This window comes from Neolamprologus multifasciatus, chromosome 18, assembly GCF_963576455.1.
Source record: "Neolamprologus multifasciatus chromosome 18, fNeoMul1.2, whole genome shotgun sequence".
Classification (NCBI taxonomy): Eukaryota; Metazoa; Chordata; class Actinopteri; order Cichliformes; family Cichlidae; genus Neolamprologus; species Neolamprologus multifasciatus.
Genome location: NC_140456.1, coordinates 30,932,544 through 30,950,061, shown reverse-complemented (window position 1 = coordinate 30,950,061; position 17,518 = coordinate 30,932,544). Strand labels below are relative to the sequence as shown.

Below are 17,518 nucleotides of genomic sequence, written 5' to 3'. Positions count from 1 at the left end.
AAAACTACCCCCCCCCCCCCCCCCAAAAAAAAGGAAAAAAAAAAGCAGAATAGTTTTGAATAATGCTGCAAATCTGAAAACTATACTATAGCCCATCAGCATTCTACAACCAATGATTCAATTATGAGGCCAGGTAATTCATATCATGCTATCCCAGACAAAGTATATGATGTTGTATTTCACAGAAGTTGCACCTTTTTTAAAAAACCAAGGAAAATACGTTTAAAATCTGAGAACTTAAAGAGTACAGACAATCCAATTGTACAGCATGTGTGAAAACTTTGATGCCATTGTGAGTGAGATCAAGTGTAAACAAAGTGAAATGTAGGATTCTTTTTTATTAAAGAACCTTAGGATGAAAACAGAAGGGTAGACAGTAGCTATGATCCAGTTCTTTCTAAACAGCATCGTGTCAAGTAGTAATAAAGTCAGTCAGTCATGTTTACAAACAAAAAACCCACCAAACAAAACAATACATAGATACACAATAACTTATGATAAAGTAAACAAAAACACAAGTACATATGTGCAAATAGGACTAAAACCAATACTGTATGTAAGAGTTTTCTTCAAACAGACCATCTTTTCCATATGTGGTTTAATCAGTGGCACGGTATATTAATATGCCACCATGTATTTAAAATATGCATGTTAAACCATGTTATCAAAGTAGGCATGATATATTTAGCTTCTTTTTTTTTTTTAGAGTTTGTTTTATTTTTGTCTCTGTGAACATGCAAGTGCATGTTCACAGAGACAACTCTTTTGAGATCTCATTGCTGTTAAAAAAAAAAACAAACAAAAAAACACCCAGAAGCATTATGAGGAATACCCAACGTACACTCTTGTTTCTATTTAAACAGCCTTGAGAAATGATGTGCTAGGTGACTGATGATCATGGATGGGTTTTTTGTTTCCTTTTGAAACACATTGTGTCAGTTCACAGCTATCTTTCCTCAAGGAAAGGATTTCTGGCCTCATTTTATGAACACTGCATTAAGTGTGGTCTGACAGGACAGATTTAGATTTAGCAAGTCTGTGGGGTAGCAGGTCAGAAACATCACATAAATGTAGTGGTTAGAAAAAGAGCTCCCCATAATACTGCTGTGGTTTTGACATCTGCTATAACCAAATTTCAAACTACAATAAATCTTAGGGCGCTTTGAGATTGGGTTTGCATTTTTTAAATGTTAATTTGTACGTGATGTACATACACTTTGCCATTGTCCTCTAGTTTTCTGCATGCATTTCAAAGACTAAGAAAATGAACTAATGGCACAGTACCACCTGGGAGTGCTACAAAAATAAGAAACAAGCATTGTTTACCAATTTTCCTTCTTTGGGAATTGTATTTGAAGTCATTGCCGTTTCTTACAATTTAAATCATTAGCCAATGAGATCATGAAAGACATGACGAAATTTTATTTTTCAGCTTGTAGTAACAGAGATGGAAACGGACAGCACTTCACTATTGCACATCAATATAAAAAACAAGGGGGCGGGGGGGACAGGTGTTTAAAGCCTTTGCAGTTTCCTAATTTCTAATAATGCTAACATAGAATTTCACTTAAGGAGCTGAAGAATTTTACAGTTAAAAAAAAATGTCAATGCGGCTCAGCAGACTATAGCCTGCTCTCCTCTCTGCTGCAGACTTGAGGCTATACCAGCGGATCACAGAATGATTTGAACAAACTGTCAGCAACTACACTGCCCTGCAGGTAATGTAGGCACCAGGCTTTTATCTGTTGGTCAGCATTCAGCTCCTACATCAACTTGGACCTTTTAACAGTCACAAATTTACTTATGCAACATTTAACATGAACTGAAATCTATCCCCGACTAATACACAAGGAAGAAGTCTTTTTGTGGAGATCCAGACTAGCTGGCCAGTGTGAAAGCACCCTAGGCTGTAACAACATCCATCCATTCGCTTCTGCTTATCCTTTTTCAGGGTTGCGGGGGGCACTGAAGCCTATCCCAGCTGTCATAGGGCGCGAGGCGGGGCACACCCTGGACAGGTCGCCAGTCTGTCACAGGGTGACAGGTAAAATGTCTGTCCAACAGACAACCATTCGCACTCACTTTCATTCGCACATTCACACCTAGTGACAATTTGGATTATCCAATTAACCTATCCCCACAAGCTGCATGTCTTTGGACGGTGGGAGGAAGCCGGAGTACCCGGAGGGAACCCACGCAAACACGGGGAGAACATGCAAACTCCACACAGAAAGACCCCGGCCTGATGTTGGAATTGAACTCAGGACCTTCTTGCTGTGCGGCAACAGTGCTAACCACCGTGCTGCCCCGTGCTGTAACAACAATGTTCCCATTTTACAGTGACATAGATAAAAGAAACATGCTGTAAACTCATTAAATAAATGTCACATGTTGACATGGTTTTGGAGGAGCCAAAATGAAGGATCTCAAACAGTTCAATAACGGCGTTGAATATTTTTGTATAAATATTATCACATAAGAAAAAAAAGAAAAGCAAAACCTACCAACATACAGCAGCAAATTTTAAAGAAAGACGTAACTAGTTCTGCTTGAGATGATTGTAAATAGATGAAATAGCTAAGTGAAAATTGTATGCAATCTGCAGTGTTAGTGTGGTCTGTATTATTGATTTCAGCATTTGAAAGCACTGTCTGAATAACTACAACTATTCTTAACATGTCAAGATGAGGCATATGAAATGCTACACTGCAAGGGGCTGTCACTTTAATAAATTAAACAATGAGAGTGGAGTTGTAGATAATGTGTGAATATGCACTTGGTGGAGAGGAATGGATCAAAGACGATGTGAACAAAGCAGACTCAAAGTGTCTATGAGTACTGATAAAAGGGCTGCTCATCGGGTCTGAAGCCATAGGCCGTGGCTGGTCGTGCAGGTGATGAGCTGGTCTGGTCGAAAACATCGCCAATGTCTCTGGTAGACAAAGTTACAAACAAAAAAAAAAAAAGCCAATTTAACAGTATGAAAAATAAAAATGTGAAACACTGGACTGGGATTTTATAGTGTGGCAAAAGAGGTGGAGGCTTTGATTGCCTGAATTTAAAATTTAGTAAGCTGTAGAATGGCTAGAATGTTTCTGTCTTCTGTTAACTCACCCTGCATGGTGCGAGTCTCCATTCTGCGGTTGCAGGTCACTGAAGAAGTCTGGGCTGGCTGAGCCATCTCCTGGAGTTATTCCATCTAAAAGATTGAAGAACACAACAATAAACCAGCAGATACACTTAATTTAAAAAGTGTAAACAGACTAAAAGTCTAAATTTCAAGTTCTAGCCTATTTTGAGTCCCTGCTATGTAGTTACTTACCTGTAAAAGTCAGTTTTTGCTTTTGATGTTAAATGTAAATTTACTGAATGCACTGACATTCAGTACAAATAATAATTTAATAATGTCACACAGAAAACATCTCTTCTTATTTCCATCTCTTAAGAGAACCATCAGGTGGGTTGTTTTGTTATTTTAAAATTACATAACTGTTAGAAAGATCCCAGTCTTTTGATTTCAATTATTGATTATTCATTCTGTGAATTCTGTGTGATAAGCTGGAATAAAAACAAACCAAAATGATAATTTATGCCTAGAACTGCCAAATAAGTCATTTTGACCCCAGAGAAATGTAAAACACTAATCAGTACATACTTGGCTGTATTGTGCGTAAACAAAACAAACACATTATACATTTAGATAAGAATGCTGCTATATGATCAAAAGCTAGTTAAAGAACTATTAGCTATTAGCTATTAAACTATTAGCCCAGGCGCTGTAGCCAGAGTTTTTGCTGGTTGAACACAACAGAGACCTGAGTGTTTGTACTAATCCGCACAACAGTGAAATCCGGAGAGGAGCAGCCAAATCGGATGGTTTTAGGGGGTGAGGACTGGGTGAAGGGCTACAGATGGGGGAACAGTGGATGGTCGGTGTGGGAAGAGGTCCAGTGGCATAAAACAGAGGTGGACAGATTCATACATTTTCAGTATTCTACGTTTACAATAATTTATTTATTAAAATTTCGTTTATTTTGTTGTAGCCAATTGTATGGTAAACTTTTAAATGTAGTCAATGAGCTGTTTCACAGTGAGTTCCTTGTTATTAATAGCTTCATTATGTTTGCTGTACTCTGCTTAATTGTGGATGCTAAAATATATTTTACCTTTACAATCTGTAATGAAATAAATCACTAGACAACTTCTAAAAATTCATGTTAAATGCTTATTTTGTCAAATCCTAATCATTAATAAAAAATTAAACATCAACTTCCTCAGGAAATTACTTCCTTGCCATTTCTGCTGCTGTTATGGGATGAGGTGGCATCCCATGGCAGGTTGTCAAAATGACAACCTGCCAGTCCCCCCCCCCCAAAAAAAACCCCCAAAAAAAACCCCCCAAAAAACTCTCAAGTCTTGTTGGGAAGGTAAAATTTACTGTCAGGCTGGTCAATTTTCCTGTTCTACATGCACAGCTGAGTCTTTGCTCAGTGTACCTGCACTGTAGAAGAGATCAGTCCGGTCATTGTCGTTATCATAAAGATAAGGCTCAGACTCATCTGCTTGCCGACTCTCAACCATCTCCAGCCACTGGTTGTTGTGGAAACGGAACTTCTCTGACTGAATTTTCCTGCCCCACTCTTCGTCATATTCCTTGGAGGAGACAGACCAAAAATATGAAGGTGCATTTCTAGTCCTTATTTTAGAAAACAGACATCCATCAGTAGCACATTGTTAACTTACAGCAATAATATCAAGGGTGTTGTCACACACTTTTCTAATTTCTGCATTCTTGTCATGCATCAGATCAATGAGGTAAGCTGGAGCCTCTACAAAGAGGGTTAAAGAAAACCCAGAGAAATCCTCAGTGCTGTAAGACAGACAGACATATATACACATATCCATACACGTGTATATATACATACACACATACAGAGAGAGAGAGCGAGAGAGAAATGAATCACAACCTTGGCCAGCCGCTTGAAGAGGTACACCAGAGAGACCGAAGGCAGGAGAATAAACCAGCTGTTCTCCACAGAACCATCCAAGGTGTACTCTCAGTAGCATTGGAACAATATGAGAACAGCACCACCAGGAGAACAATACTGGAAGTGCATATGTGAGAAGGACGCAACCCATAACGGCAATGCTCAGTGGCTAGTGGATCTGAGGGCAGACCACAGCAACCTCCCTGAACAGGATCCAGTAACCATCACAGTGACAGACATCCGAGAAAGGGTCTCCAATATCAAGAGTTGGACAGCACCAGGCCCCGACAAGGTTCACGCCTACTGGCTGAAGAAGCTGACTGCACTCCACGAGCGTCTGGCGGTACAAATGAACCAGCTGCTAGCCAATGAGAGACACCCAGAATGGCTAACCGAAGGCCGGACAGTCCTGATCCTCAAGGACCCCCAGAAGGGACCGGTCCCCTCCAGCTACCGACCAATAACCTGCCTCAGCACCGCGTGAAAGCTCCTGTCAGGCATCATAGCAGCTAAGATGAACAGGCACATGGATCAATACATGAGTGGGGCACAGAAAGGGATGGGCAAGAATACCAGAGGTGCAAAACACCAGCTACTGGTAGACCGAACAATCAGCCGAGACTGCAAGACCAGGCTGACCAACCTGTGCACTGCCTAGATTGATTACAAGAAGACCTATGACTCAATGCCCCACACATGGATCCTGGAATGCCTAGAACTACACAAGATCAACAGGACCCTAAGAGCCTTCATCAGGAACTCAATGGGGATGTGGCGTACAACACTAGAGGCCAACTTCAAGCCCATAGCACAAGTCACCATCAAGTGCGGGATCTACCAAGGAGATGCTCTGTCCCCAATGCTGTTCTGCATAGGCCTGAACCCCCTCAGTGAGATCATTAACAAGACTGGCTACGGATACAGACTACGGAAGGGAACAGTTGTGAGCCACCTCCTGTACATGGATGACATCAAGACAGAGACAAGACATCAATTCACTGATCCACACCACCAGGATATACAGCAATGATATCGGAATGTCATTCGGACTGGAGAAATGTAGTCGGATGGTAACAAAGAGAGGGAAGGTAGTCAGAACTGAGGGGATCAAACTACCAGAAGGCAACATTGCACACATAGAGGACAGCTACAAGTACCCGGGCATCCCACAGGCAAATGGAAACCATGAAGATGCCGCTAGGAAAGCTGCAACCATCAAGTACCTGCAGAGGGTCAGGCAAGTCCTGAGGAGTCAGCTGAACGGTAAGAACAAGATCCGGGCTATCAACACCTACGCCCTGCCCGTGATCAGGTACCCGGCTGGGATAATAAGCTGGCCAAAGGAGGAGATAGAAACCACTGACATCAAGACAAGAAAGCTCCTGACCATGCATGGAGGGTTTCACCCCCAAGTCCAGCACCCTGAGACTGGTGAGCGTCAGCACCACGGTCCAGGACGAGACAACGAACATCCACGAATACATCATGAAGATGGCCCTAACCGACCGCGTGCTCAGTGAATACCTCAGGCAGCAGAAACCCAAGAAAGAGGGAGAAGGCGAGGAACCATCATGGAAGGACAGGCTACCTCCGCTATCTGTACCACCGGCAGATAGCGGAGGTGGCTGATATCCAGAATTCCTACCAGTGGCTGGACAGAGCTGGACTGAAAGACAGCACAGAGGTACTAATCATGGCAGCACAGGAACAAGCTCTGAGCACAAGATCCATAGAGGCCGAGTGGTCTATCACACCAGGCAAGACCCCAGGTGCAGGTTGTGTAAAGATGCTCCAGAGACAATCCAGCACATAACAGCAGGGTGCAAGATGTTAGCAGGCAAGGCATACATGGAAAGCCATAACCAAGTGGTCGGCATAGTATACAGGAACATCTGTGCCTGGAAGTCCCGAGGTCAAAATGGGAGATGCCCCCCCAGGGTGATGGAGAATGACCGAGCTAAGATCTTGTGGGAATTCCAAATACAGATGGACAAAATGGTGGTGGCTAATCAACTGGACACAGTGGTGGTAGACAAACAGAAGAAGATGGCTGTAGTGATCGATGTAGCGGTCCCGAATGACAGCAACATCAGGAAGAAGGAACATGAGAAGAGCGCAGTCCTAGGATCAGCTAAGATACTGCGCAGGGCACCCAAGCTCACAGGCTGGAAGGATTGACTGCCCGAAGGGCGAGCAGGGAAATTATATATATATATATATATATATATATATATATATATCTCAAAGACGGGATGAACTGTGGGAAGGATACGGGTGTCTTTGATGATCACATCTCGTGTAGCTTGGTGAAACACCATCTGATAGAAGACGTAGACAATCTGGCATACAAACTCATCGTCCTCCTGCTGGGCTATATTAAACAAAGGAGACCCATGATAAGCAGTTTATAGACCAAGGACACAGGAAAGTTATATGTAAGACATTTTTGGGGAAACCACTGGTATGCATGTTACCGTTCAGTAGCTCAATAAGTGCAGGAATAATGCCAGATTTAGCTAACATGACGGCACAGGCATCATCCATGGATACCGTTCCGATCATTATGACCACCTCCAGGATGAGATCATCCTCTGCTGAACCTGAAACAGACAGAAGGAAGCGTAGTTTTAGAAAGTTATTCCAGTCAAAAGAGAGCAGTTAAGCTAACCATTTTCTGACTTTTTGATAGTTTTGCAGTATTTATTTAGCACCAGTTATAAACAACTGCTTTGTAGTAGAACAAAGAAATAAACATCTTTAATATGGGAACAACAAATACAATGTTAGTGTAGCTGCCGTCATGGGCAACTCTCGCATTTAGGTTCCTTTTATTAGATATTTAAGGTTGAAACAATAAGTAGTTGAAATATTAATAAATAAGAAATAAATAGTAATTCATGTTTCGTTGATTAGATTTATATGTTTAAATGTGTTATTTGTGCTAACTGTGCAATTAGATAGGAACCTTTTCCAAAGTTCCGTCTGTTGTTGCTAAGAGGGCATTTTTTTGGCTGTCACACTCAGCAAGCTAATTAAGAGAAGAGTCACGAGGTTTGCACGTCTACAGAAAGTTATAAAAGAGTGCCTTTTTGGACCTCCCCACAATGTAAAGATGAAAGTTTTATTCCCTTTGAGTGAGGCCAATGAGGTAAATGTTTTATTTTGTTTATCATCGTTGTATGTAAATACGCGAGTGTTGCGTGATATTCCAGTGCAATTACCGCAGCGAGAGGTGTAATGTGTACTTTATTGATCCTTTTTTTGGAATGTTTCGTCATATATAATGCTTAAGGACTTTATTAAGAATATTCATTTAAGTTTGTATTTCTTTTTAGTTTTGACGGCATTGTATCGGCTGTGGTTGGACATCATTACATGTTAAGACATGTCGAAGAATCCTCCTGTCTGAAATAAATGTCAGTTAAAACGCAAAGAAGTTGAGCTTTATTAAGACTCGAGGGGAGTAACAGTTAAGTTTATTCTGTGAAAAGAACTATGGCCAAACCATAGCAAGTTTCCTAGTACTCTCTGTCCCAACAAGTACACAAATTCCACTATATTAAAAGAGATGAAATGAAAAATTATGTGAAGGCACCTGGTTTAAGTCTGTCTTTAAGGTAAGGTACTAGATTATACTCCTTCAGCACCAACTCCCAGTCCAGGTCAGGGATGGTGAGGTTGGCTAGAGTCCCCAGACACTCCAGAACCCAATCCTCCTCTTCCTCTTCTTTAATCTCCGCTGCCAGGTCACCAACATAGTCCTGACAAAGCAAGAAGAGAATTTACACAATTAAAAACAATCAAAAAACAAAAGAAACAAACAAAAAACAAAAACACCCCACCTCAACCATCCTGAAAACAAGGCTGATGTTTACTATGGGTCAATACTGATCACAGCAATTTCCGTACACGATGATTATTAAATAATGACTGATAATTATGATAATTTTAGGTTGTAATGTTTTCTTTATTGCATATAACTCACTATGAACAGTGATTTGGTTTGGCCATCATGTTGTGAGATGTTTCTGATCATCTTCATGAGGAGGCAGTCTTTCATCTTCAGAGCTCTTTTCATAAGCATCTTCAATCCATCTCCTAGGAATGGAGAGACACTCAGCATAATCTCTTCCAAAAGCCATACAGACATCAGACATCTGGTACCTGTGATGGTGAGGCAATGGTCTAACTTGTGCAAAAAGTAAAATACCTTCACACATGAGTTGTGCATTCCTCTTGTTTGCAGCCAGGTTGATGCAGATGGAGATGAGCTCAGTTTCAATTTCCTCCTCACCATGCTCGTACAGCATTTGCATTAGCTACACACAGACACACAAAATTGTACCTAAGACTTTAGAAATCAGGCGCTATGAGTGTTCAGCTCGGTGTACATTTTGTACCTGTGGTATGCAGTCAGTATAAACAAACATGCCCTTGAACCGGTCATCCATGCTGATGTGGTACAGGATACGCATTGCCATCTGTCGGTTGTTCTCATCCCCTGAAAACACACACAATAACGATGATACCATTACCATGTTACAGTTTTGCATAAAATGCCAAGGGTTCACAACAGCTACACTGCAAGGCTATTAACTATAAAAGCAAAACGCAGAGATAAATGTATTTCCCAAATCTGGGATATATAAAGAGCATCTTTCATCTGGTGCTAAGCAAGTGCAAGATTTAAACCAAGGTTTTTGTGTTCATTAAAGAAGTTCCCTAACTGAACTAAGTGGCAAGAAGTTGACTGAAGAGGCAGTTGAATTTATATTGTCCAAAGAATCTCAAATATACAGTAGCTTGAAAAGCAGGCTGTAAACAGGACACAGTTTGAAGTAGGTGAGTTTAACACTTTATTTTAAAGCTACCTGTGGCTTTTATTCTAGTTTGGTTGTCATTAATTTAGTTTTAAATTCCATTCCAACTATTCCTTTCTTTGTTCTACTCAAACAACAAGTGAATCTCTGTACCCTACTAATTCATGCCAACTTGTCAGAATTGCTTGAACTGAACTTTCTTTGGTCAACAGCAGATTCCTGCAGTCACCTGTAGTTTGGAGATGGCAACTTGTCTGCACACACCTACCATTTACTCGCAAAGCTGCAGTGAAAGGTGGAAAAGGTGCAACCAAAAAGGGAAAAACAGAGATCATTTGATGGACTGAACGGAGACTGAACAGAGATCTCCCTGTGCGGGCGACAATCTCCGTTTCTCGTTTGGGTTGCATTTTTCAGTTTGATCACTGCTGAAGAGGAGATTTTCAACATAAGCATGAAGTGCTTTTATAACACCAGGAGAATGTGAACAGTTTTTCTTCAGGATGTAACAATCCACAGTGTTGATTGTGTGTCGACTTATCAGCAATACTTAAAAAGCTGTAAGCTACACGTTTGTTCCCAGCAGTCACTTTGCTAAAAGGCACTGCACCAATACTGTGAATGGATCGCTATGTGCTGCATGCTATTAAACTAGCGTGCATCATTACCTAACAGGACAGTGAGTTTAGGTAACAGGCCAACTTCTACCATCTTGGCTCTAAGTCCAGAGTCAAAGGAGAGGTTGAGCAGCAAACGTAGAGTCAAGTTTAATAAGTCTTCATGTTTACAGGGAACCAGGCGAGCCAACCGCTCCACTGTATCCACCTCAGCCTACAAATCAGAGACAAACACAGATTATAGCAAATCTAATGATGGTAAATTCAGCAGAAAATAATTTATGCCACTGACAAGAGCTGAATGAATATCAAGGGCATCACAATAAACAAAAAAAGACAAATTCCAAAATCCAAAGCAAGGATTACTATTATTCTACTGTTTACCTACTTTCCAATATTAGAAGCTAATAGCTACAAATTATGTGGAGCTTGTCAATAAGACACTACCATTTACAGCCTCCCCCCTCCCAAAAAAACCCAAAAACAACCTAACCTCTGCACTACAGAAGACTTACAATACTGGAAGACAACTGACTTACGGAATGTTTCCCCCCAATCACTAACAGAGGAAGAAGGAATAACAATGCAAAAACAATGCAAACCGGTTTTTTTTTCTTTCTATTTTTAAACAAAGGATGTAGAATAAAAATAAATGAAGTTGACTTGGTTAACAACAGATCTCTGTAACATAAAAATGATCATCAGGACTGTTTCCCCTATGCTCCCAGCAAGCGTTATCGAATCTGAAAGTCTTGTTTCTACCACCCACCATGTCATTCTTATTCTCAAGAAAGATGGAGAGTTTTTTAAGGAAAGAAACCACCAGGACAAGCAGCTCCTCATCATCACGTTCAAGAACTTTGACCAACAAGCCAACAATGTTTTTATTCCTCATCTTCAGTTCTGTCCTCGTATCCTCAGCAAGGTTCAGCAAGAGGTAAAGAGACACTAAGAACCAGAGAAAAACAGGCCAGCAGAAGTGAGGAGGAGAAACAGAAAATTAGAGATGATATAGTAATTTCAGTTACATCTGATCAACAAAAGTTCTGAATGAGGAGATTAAAAAAAACAAAAACAAAGCCTACCTCTGAGCAGCTGTTCCTGCTTAGCCAAAAGGCCATGGTATTTTCTGAGAGCCTTGTCCTGGTCTCGTCTCAGGGAGCCATTCTCTGGTGCAGACTCACGTGCGAAAAAGAACATTAAGGAAAAAATTATTGTTGCTGACTTAATGAGTACATACTCATTAAGTCAGCAAAACTATAAGGGGAGAGAGCAGAAAAGTAAGCAAAAAACACCAACAAAAAGGATATAGGCCTTGTTTTTCTTGCGTAGCTCCTCACGCCATGCGTCGTATCTCTTCAATTCATGTTCCACCACACTCATACACAGGGCGCCTATTTTATAATGACTCACCACCCCGTGAAACTGGGAGAAACTGGAGGAGGAAAGGTAAGAGGATTAAACACAACAGTAAGAATAAATGTGATGGAAGTGAGCTGCTATGTAAGTTTGTGTGTTACCTGGAGAAGCAGAAGAATATATAAATGATGATGGTGGCTAGGTCTACACTCTGCTTCCAATCCTCCCTTAGTACTCTGGCCAAAGCACCAAGAGCTGTCTCTATTAGGAAAGACAAGGGAAGTTTTCACATCATAAGTACAGCAGATAACGGCACAAGAATATATTGTGATGTAACACGTGCCATCTAACAAATTTTCAGTTAGAAAAAGATACTTGGGGCAATAGAGAACCTATTGAGCCCATTTCCAGGAGCAGATTTTTGGTCTTGGAGTCTTAAAGTAGCTTTACATGTTTCGCAGTTCAAAATCCTTAATCCTTAGTCGTATAGTCTGTGTAGCCCATAACTTTATTTTCTGTCTCATATTTGCTGTTTTATGGGGTGCCTGTTAGCTCAGTGTGTTGAGCGGACGACCACATGCCATGCGGCTGAGAGCGGCTAGCCTGCGCCCACTTACAGTTTATCGTGGAATATCTAGGACAGACATTTCGCAAGCTTACTTGTTACAACCACACTTGAATTAATTGAGTTCTTTAGAGCAGTGTTTCCCCAACCACTGTGCCACAAGAAATGATCAGGTGTGCCCTGGAAGATTATCTGGGTCCACCTGATTAGCAATATAAGCCATTGGTTCTCCAACTGTGGTACGTGGGCTCCCTGTAGTGGTAGGCAGGAAGTCTCCCAAAAAAAGTTTTAAGATTAAATAATATACCATGTTCTGATTGATGGATTTCTGAAAACTTAAAATGTACAGCTCTGCCATCACTTCTGACATAAACGAAGACAGAAAAACTAAACAGCAGTGACGTTTGTAGGGTTACTGAAGTTGGTCTAGCTGGTATATGATGATGTGCTACATGGTGGCTAGCGACACAGCTATGTTAGCATAATATAAACACAGTGAAGCTGGAGGAGGAATGCTAACTTTTTCCACTCAATAAAAGTTAAAGCAAGGGTTCCTGATTAGGGGTGGGTTTTGATTATTGATTTATCGATTAAGATCAATTCTAGCTTGGATAACGTGATATCAATTCTTTAAAATCCTGAATCGATTTTAAATATAAATTTATTTTGCCCGAAACAACCACCAAAGAGCTAAAACAGTAAATGGGAGCAGGTACATGGATTCTGCACAAAGACATAAACACAAAGCGCAGACCCGCCGACGCATCAGAATCAGTGAGATGTCGCCTTTCTCACCCAGCGGCACAGACACGGACACGATCAGGGCTGAAAGCAGACAGCTCACTGATTCTGATGTTTCAGTGGTAAATGAACAGCTAAAATGAACAGTGGTAATAAAAACCGAGAGTAGCTGAAGGTGATCACTGCCTTTTTTAGGGGCTTTTTCAGATTAAATAGCACAAGATACAAAGCATTAAAACATGTTAAAAACACAACAGCCTTGATAAACGCAGAGTAGTTTTGACCCAGAAGTAGAGTTCATATGTCATCACTTAAAAATTGGATATCCCACCTGCTGTGAATGTTTTAATGCAGTACAGTTGTTATTATTATCATCACTTGTCACATCCTGTTTATGACAGTTAAAATTAATAACATTGATATAAGAAACTGAGCCAATTTTGCCATACCTGGTGCGCGGGGAAAAATTATCAATATGCTTTTTGTGACATTTTTGTTTGGTGGTATTCTGTGTGATTTTTCTAATGTGAAATAAGTGCCATGGCTCCAAAAGGTTGGGAAACACAGGTTTAGAGTGACCCACTCTTTCACTAATGTTTGTAAAGCAGACTGCATGGCTAGGTGTTCGATTTTATACACTTGTGGCAATGAGAATGAAAACACCTGAATTCAAACAGGTAGCCCAATACTTTAGTCCACACAATATATCTAGCATCAAATACCATCATAACACAGATGTCAAAATGGAAGTATTCTAACAATAACCCAAAGAGACGACCTTCGAGTCGATACTGAGCACTGGTTAGGTTCAGTTATTTTGTAGTGCAGAAAAAAAAGGAAAAATATGCTAAGAACTTGCTACTGCTCTGGAGAAAATGACAATTATATAGAGCACAAGTAAAGCATGCTGCCTTTAATTATTAGACAATTAGAGAATCAAATGTTCTTTCTGTATGCAGAAAAATATAGCTAAATAAAAATCAATCAAAAAAGGTAGTAACCAATGATGAGCTCTCAGGGTGCGTTTGTACCAATGATGTTACACTAACTTGATTAAATGGTTTGAGTCAAACCATATAAAATATTTTTAAGAGATGACACACTTAAACTATCCAGGAATGTCAGGAAACTGCTGTAGGTACGACTCTGTTAACCATCAGAATTAAGATGGAGAATAAAAGTGTACCATTGTGCAGTAGCTCCTCCAGGTTATCAGGGTTACGGGCAAGCTGCAGGATGAGAGCTGAGCCTCTGATCTTCTCTGGAATCCCTTCATAGAGCAGTTCAATATACTCATCCACTCTAGTTATACTGGCCTCCTCATTTAACTACAAACACAAACAGACACACAAAGTTGTTGACTGATAACAAATGCATTCTTTCACCAGCCAAACTATTTAAACAACACATTTGAGCAACTTCGGGTTGTTGCTATAATGAAGACAGAACACGTGCTTACTGCTGTGTGAGATCAAACCACAGTGGAACAAATGGTTACCTCTATGCCTTCAAATGGTGTCAATTCTTTCGGCTTGACTGTTCTTTTTCCTTTTTTTTCCACTGGTGACAAAACACACACACACACATAAACAGCCAAAACAAAGCACATCAGCATTAATTCCAAACTTGAAACTTTACTTGCATTAGTTTACATTTTCTTTTATTAGCATCACAGTGCATACTTTAGGTCTGCCATTATACAACCTCCTTACATGTCTTAATATTTCTAGAATGTTTACAGTACATGCTGGACTAACAAGCTGCCAATCTACATGTGGGACTGAAGTTAGCCAAAGTCGGAATTGGACAGTAAAGATTTTGGGCTCCAGAGCACAGGTGCAATGAAGGTGGTATGACTAACCGTTGCTCTCCACTGGGGATGATTTCCTGTTCTGCAAGTAATACAGGAGCTGCTCCACCTGGGGCAGACGGGAAGCAGGGATCATCTTACACTCCTCCAGCACTTTCTTTGCCAAAGCTCCCACATCTGTACTAGGAGAAAGACTTTTCATGCGGATACTGGAGCATGAAAAAAAGAGCAGAAGAGAAAGCAGAAGCTAGCAGGTTTCATTAAATTCAAAATAAATATACTGATTGTAAAACTGTGGCCCAATAGCCTTTTTTTCTGGCATAAATAATACATTTTTTAAACTTTTTTAATCCTTTCCACAGGCAGAATAGTCCTCTTTTCACACACCTAATGTAAAAGACACTGTCATGATGTCACCCACTAGTTTGTTTGTGAGGTCCTGTTGTGATGTAAAACCTAAAGACAGACGCGCTCAAATGGTTATAAAATATCTAGTTAGGCCTGCCTTGCAACAAAACCTTATTTATTAGCGTTTATTAGCAGCAGTTAAGACCACAAAGTCATTTTCCAATCAGATAAATCCTTTGCTGCTGATTATTGGGACCTACTTCTCAGACCTAGAAGCTACATTTGTCTTTTATATACCGTATATGCTGCCCAATTATGCTAACGTCACTCACTGGCAGAATGAAATTAATGTAACAAAACAGATAAATATGAGCCACTGACACAGATAAATGTTACCTTATTTGCAAATAGGTATATATATTAGTAAATGGGGCAATATTAACTGACAGAAATATGTCAGCACATGACCAAAACTTTGTTTTGTAACATGGCTTTGTTACCATCCAGCAACGGAATAAAAGTCCATTGCAAAAGAAATGATTAAGAATTATCTGTCCAGTTTAGATGGATTAGACAGACAAAGGCTAATTTGACATAAAAATCTAATCCAATCAACTTAAAAGCTCTTCTTTTTAAGGAAAAAAAGATTTAGAGTTCAAAAGGAAACTGAAATGAAGTGTTTAGGAGTTGTGAGTCAAGAGGCCACTTACATTTTTTGTCCCTCCTTGCGTTCTCCAAGCATATGTCCTCCACTCTCTCCAAGGATAGATGCCTCCACCTCATAGTGGACTACAAGGGCCTTCTGTGTGGGATGGACGTCCAAACCGCCCACAGTCACTTTGCTTTGAGCGATCAAGAACAGGCAGTACAAAATACGGTAAACACATAAAACTCCAGTTATTTAATTTACATCATACCATATAATAACTGCATCGGACGCAAATCAGCTAGCAAGTTAATTTCACAACAAAATGACTTTAAATGTTACTACAGAAAATAGGTCGTTAATTGCCAAGCCAGTAAAAAATCCGCCGCCCATAACAATAACACATAGGAAGACACGCCCAGACAGTAGCATAACATTACTATACTGGCTAACCGGCTAACAATAAAACACGATTCCACAGAGAGTTAAAGCATGACAAACACGAGCTAAACTCGGTGCAAACCCCTGATTGCAAATAAATTCAACACTACGTGCAATTAGCTAGCGATTATCCACCACAGTTTAGCACGGAAGCTTGCTAGCTATGTTAGCTCCAATTCAGATTTCCAATCCCCAGTAGGGAAGCTAATAATAAACCCAGTTCAAGAATGTTTCCTTTTATTGGCGGATTTATAAGTCAGTGGAAAACGTAAAATCAGTCGTTATTTGTTTATAAGTTGTCATGCACTGTAGGCTCCTTTTAGAAATAATTGGGTAACTGTGCTAACGAAGGGGATGTGAATGCAAGCATGAAGGCTGATTATATTGTGAGAGATTTTAAGTGACCTTTCTGTCAACTGCATGTACGCCAAATTGACCGTTGTCGTTATTTATTTAAAACATAAACAATTATATGCTCGCATTCTGCACCGAGCAAGAAAACAGGAAATTTCCCAAATTGGAAAGGTAATTAAACATCGCACTATATAGAGAAATGCCATGGATCAGGGCAAGCTAATTAGCAAGAATTTCAATTTAAAAAACGCTTCCTCTTATCTTCCAAGTGTTTGTTAGACGTTCACAGTAAAGCTAACGTGATAGTATGGACACCATATTTTACTTAAATTGGTGACCATAGCTAGCAAACACATTACTCTTAGAATAATAAACTCACGTTATGACTGACCGTTTGAGATAACGTGCATCATCCTGCATCTTCCTCAGATTTAAACTTCAATATTTTTAATGAACGTAACAGTAGTGATGTGTCGAAGTGTGTCTGGTAATCTCGGGGGTGTTTTTGTGAAGCGCGTATCGAGGCTTGCTTTGATTACGTATGCAGTGACGTTCGTACCACGTGACTGATTCAGTAACTGGTAGTGATGGGAATTACGGATCTTTTTAGAGAACCGGCGCTTTCGGTTCGACTCACTAAAAAGAGTCGTCTCTTTCGGCTCCCAACCGACTCTTCAGATTGTTTTGTTGCTTTAACCCTTTAAGACCTACCATAGAACCAAGTCCGCCAGAGCTTATATTATATTTTTACATGCTGTAGTGCCATTTTTGGAAGCATTTTAAGTTGCTATACATCAATACAACCATTATAGCCCAAATTTTAATAATA

General features: G+C 40.2%; 1 protein-coding gene and 1 long non-coding RNA gene across 4 annotated transcripts in view; both read right to left on the bottom strand.

Annotated features, from left to right (window-relative positions):
- Window positions 1-17,518, bottom strand: part of LOC146498368 (uncharacterized) — a 97,203-nt gene that overhangs the window by 48,836 nt on the left and 30,849 nt on the right. The gene's annotated exons all lie outside the window — the stretch shown is intronic.
- LOC146498370 (kinesin-associated protein 3-like) lies at window positions 185-17,173 on the bottom strand. 2 transcript variants are annotated; one of them, XM_085141521.1, is made up of 20 exons: window positions 17,081-17,173; window positions 15,959-16,090; window positions 14,952-15,109; window positions 14,589-14,650; window positions 14,277-14,418; window positions 11,946-12,045; window positions 11,736-11,860; window positions 11,511-11,609; window positions 11,195-11,373; window positions 10,477-10,639; window positions 9,389-9,489; window positions 9,199-9,307; window positions 8,974-9,086; window positions 8,584-8,749; window positions 7,463-7,588; window positions 7,261-7,359; window positions 4,744-4,829; window positions 4,497-4,653; window positions 3,115-3,199; window positions 185-2,932 (listed from the first exon to the last, which is right to left on the bottom strand). In XM_085141521.1, the coding sequence occupies exons 1-20, from the start codon at window positions 17,107-17,109 to the stop codon at window positions 2,830-2,832; spliced, it is 2,334 nt and encodes a 777-aa protein (XP_084997647.1). In that variant the 5' UTR covers window positions 17,110-17,173; the 3' UTR covers window positions 185-2,829. The 2 variants fall into 2 exon arrangements, with proteins under 2 accessions (XP_084997647.1, XP_084997646.1); XM_085141520.1 differs by having other exon boundaries at window positions 17,069-17,166.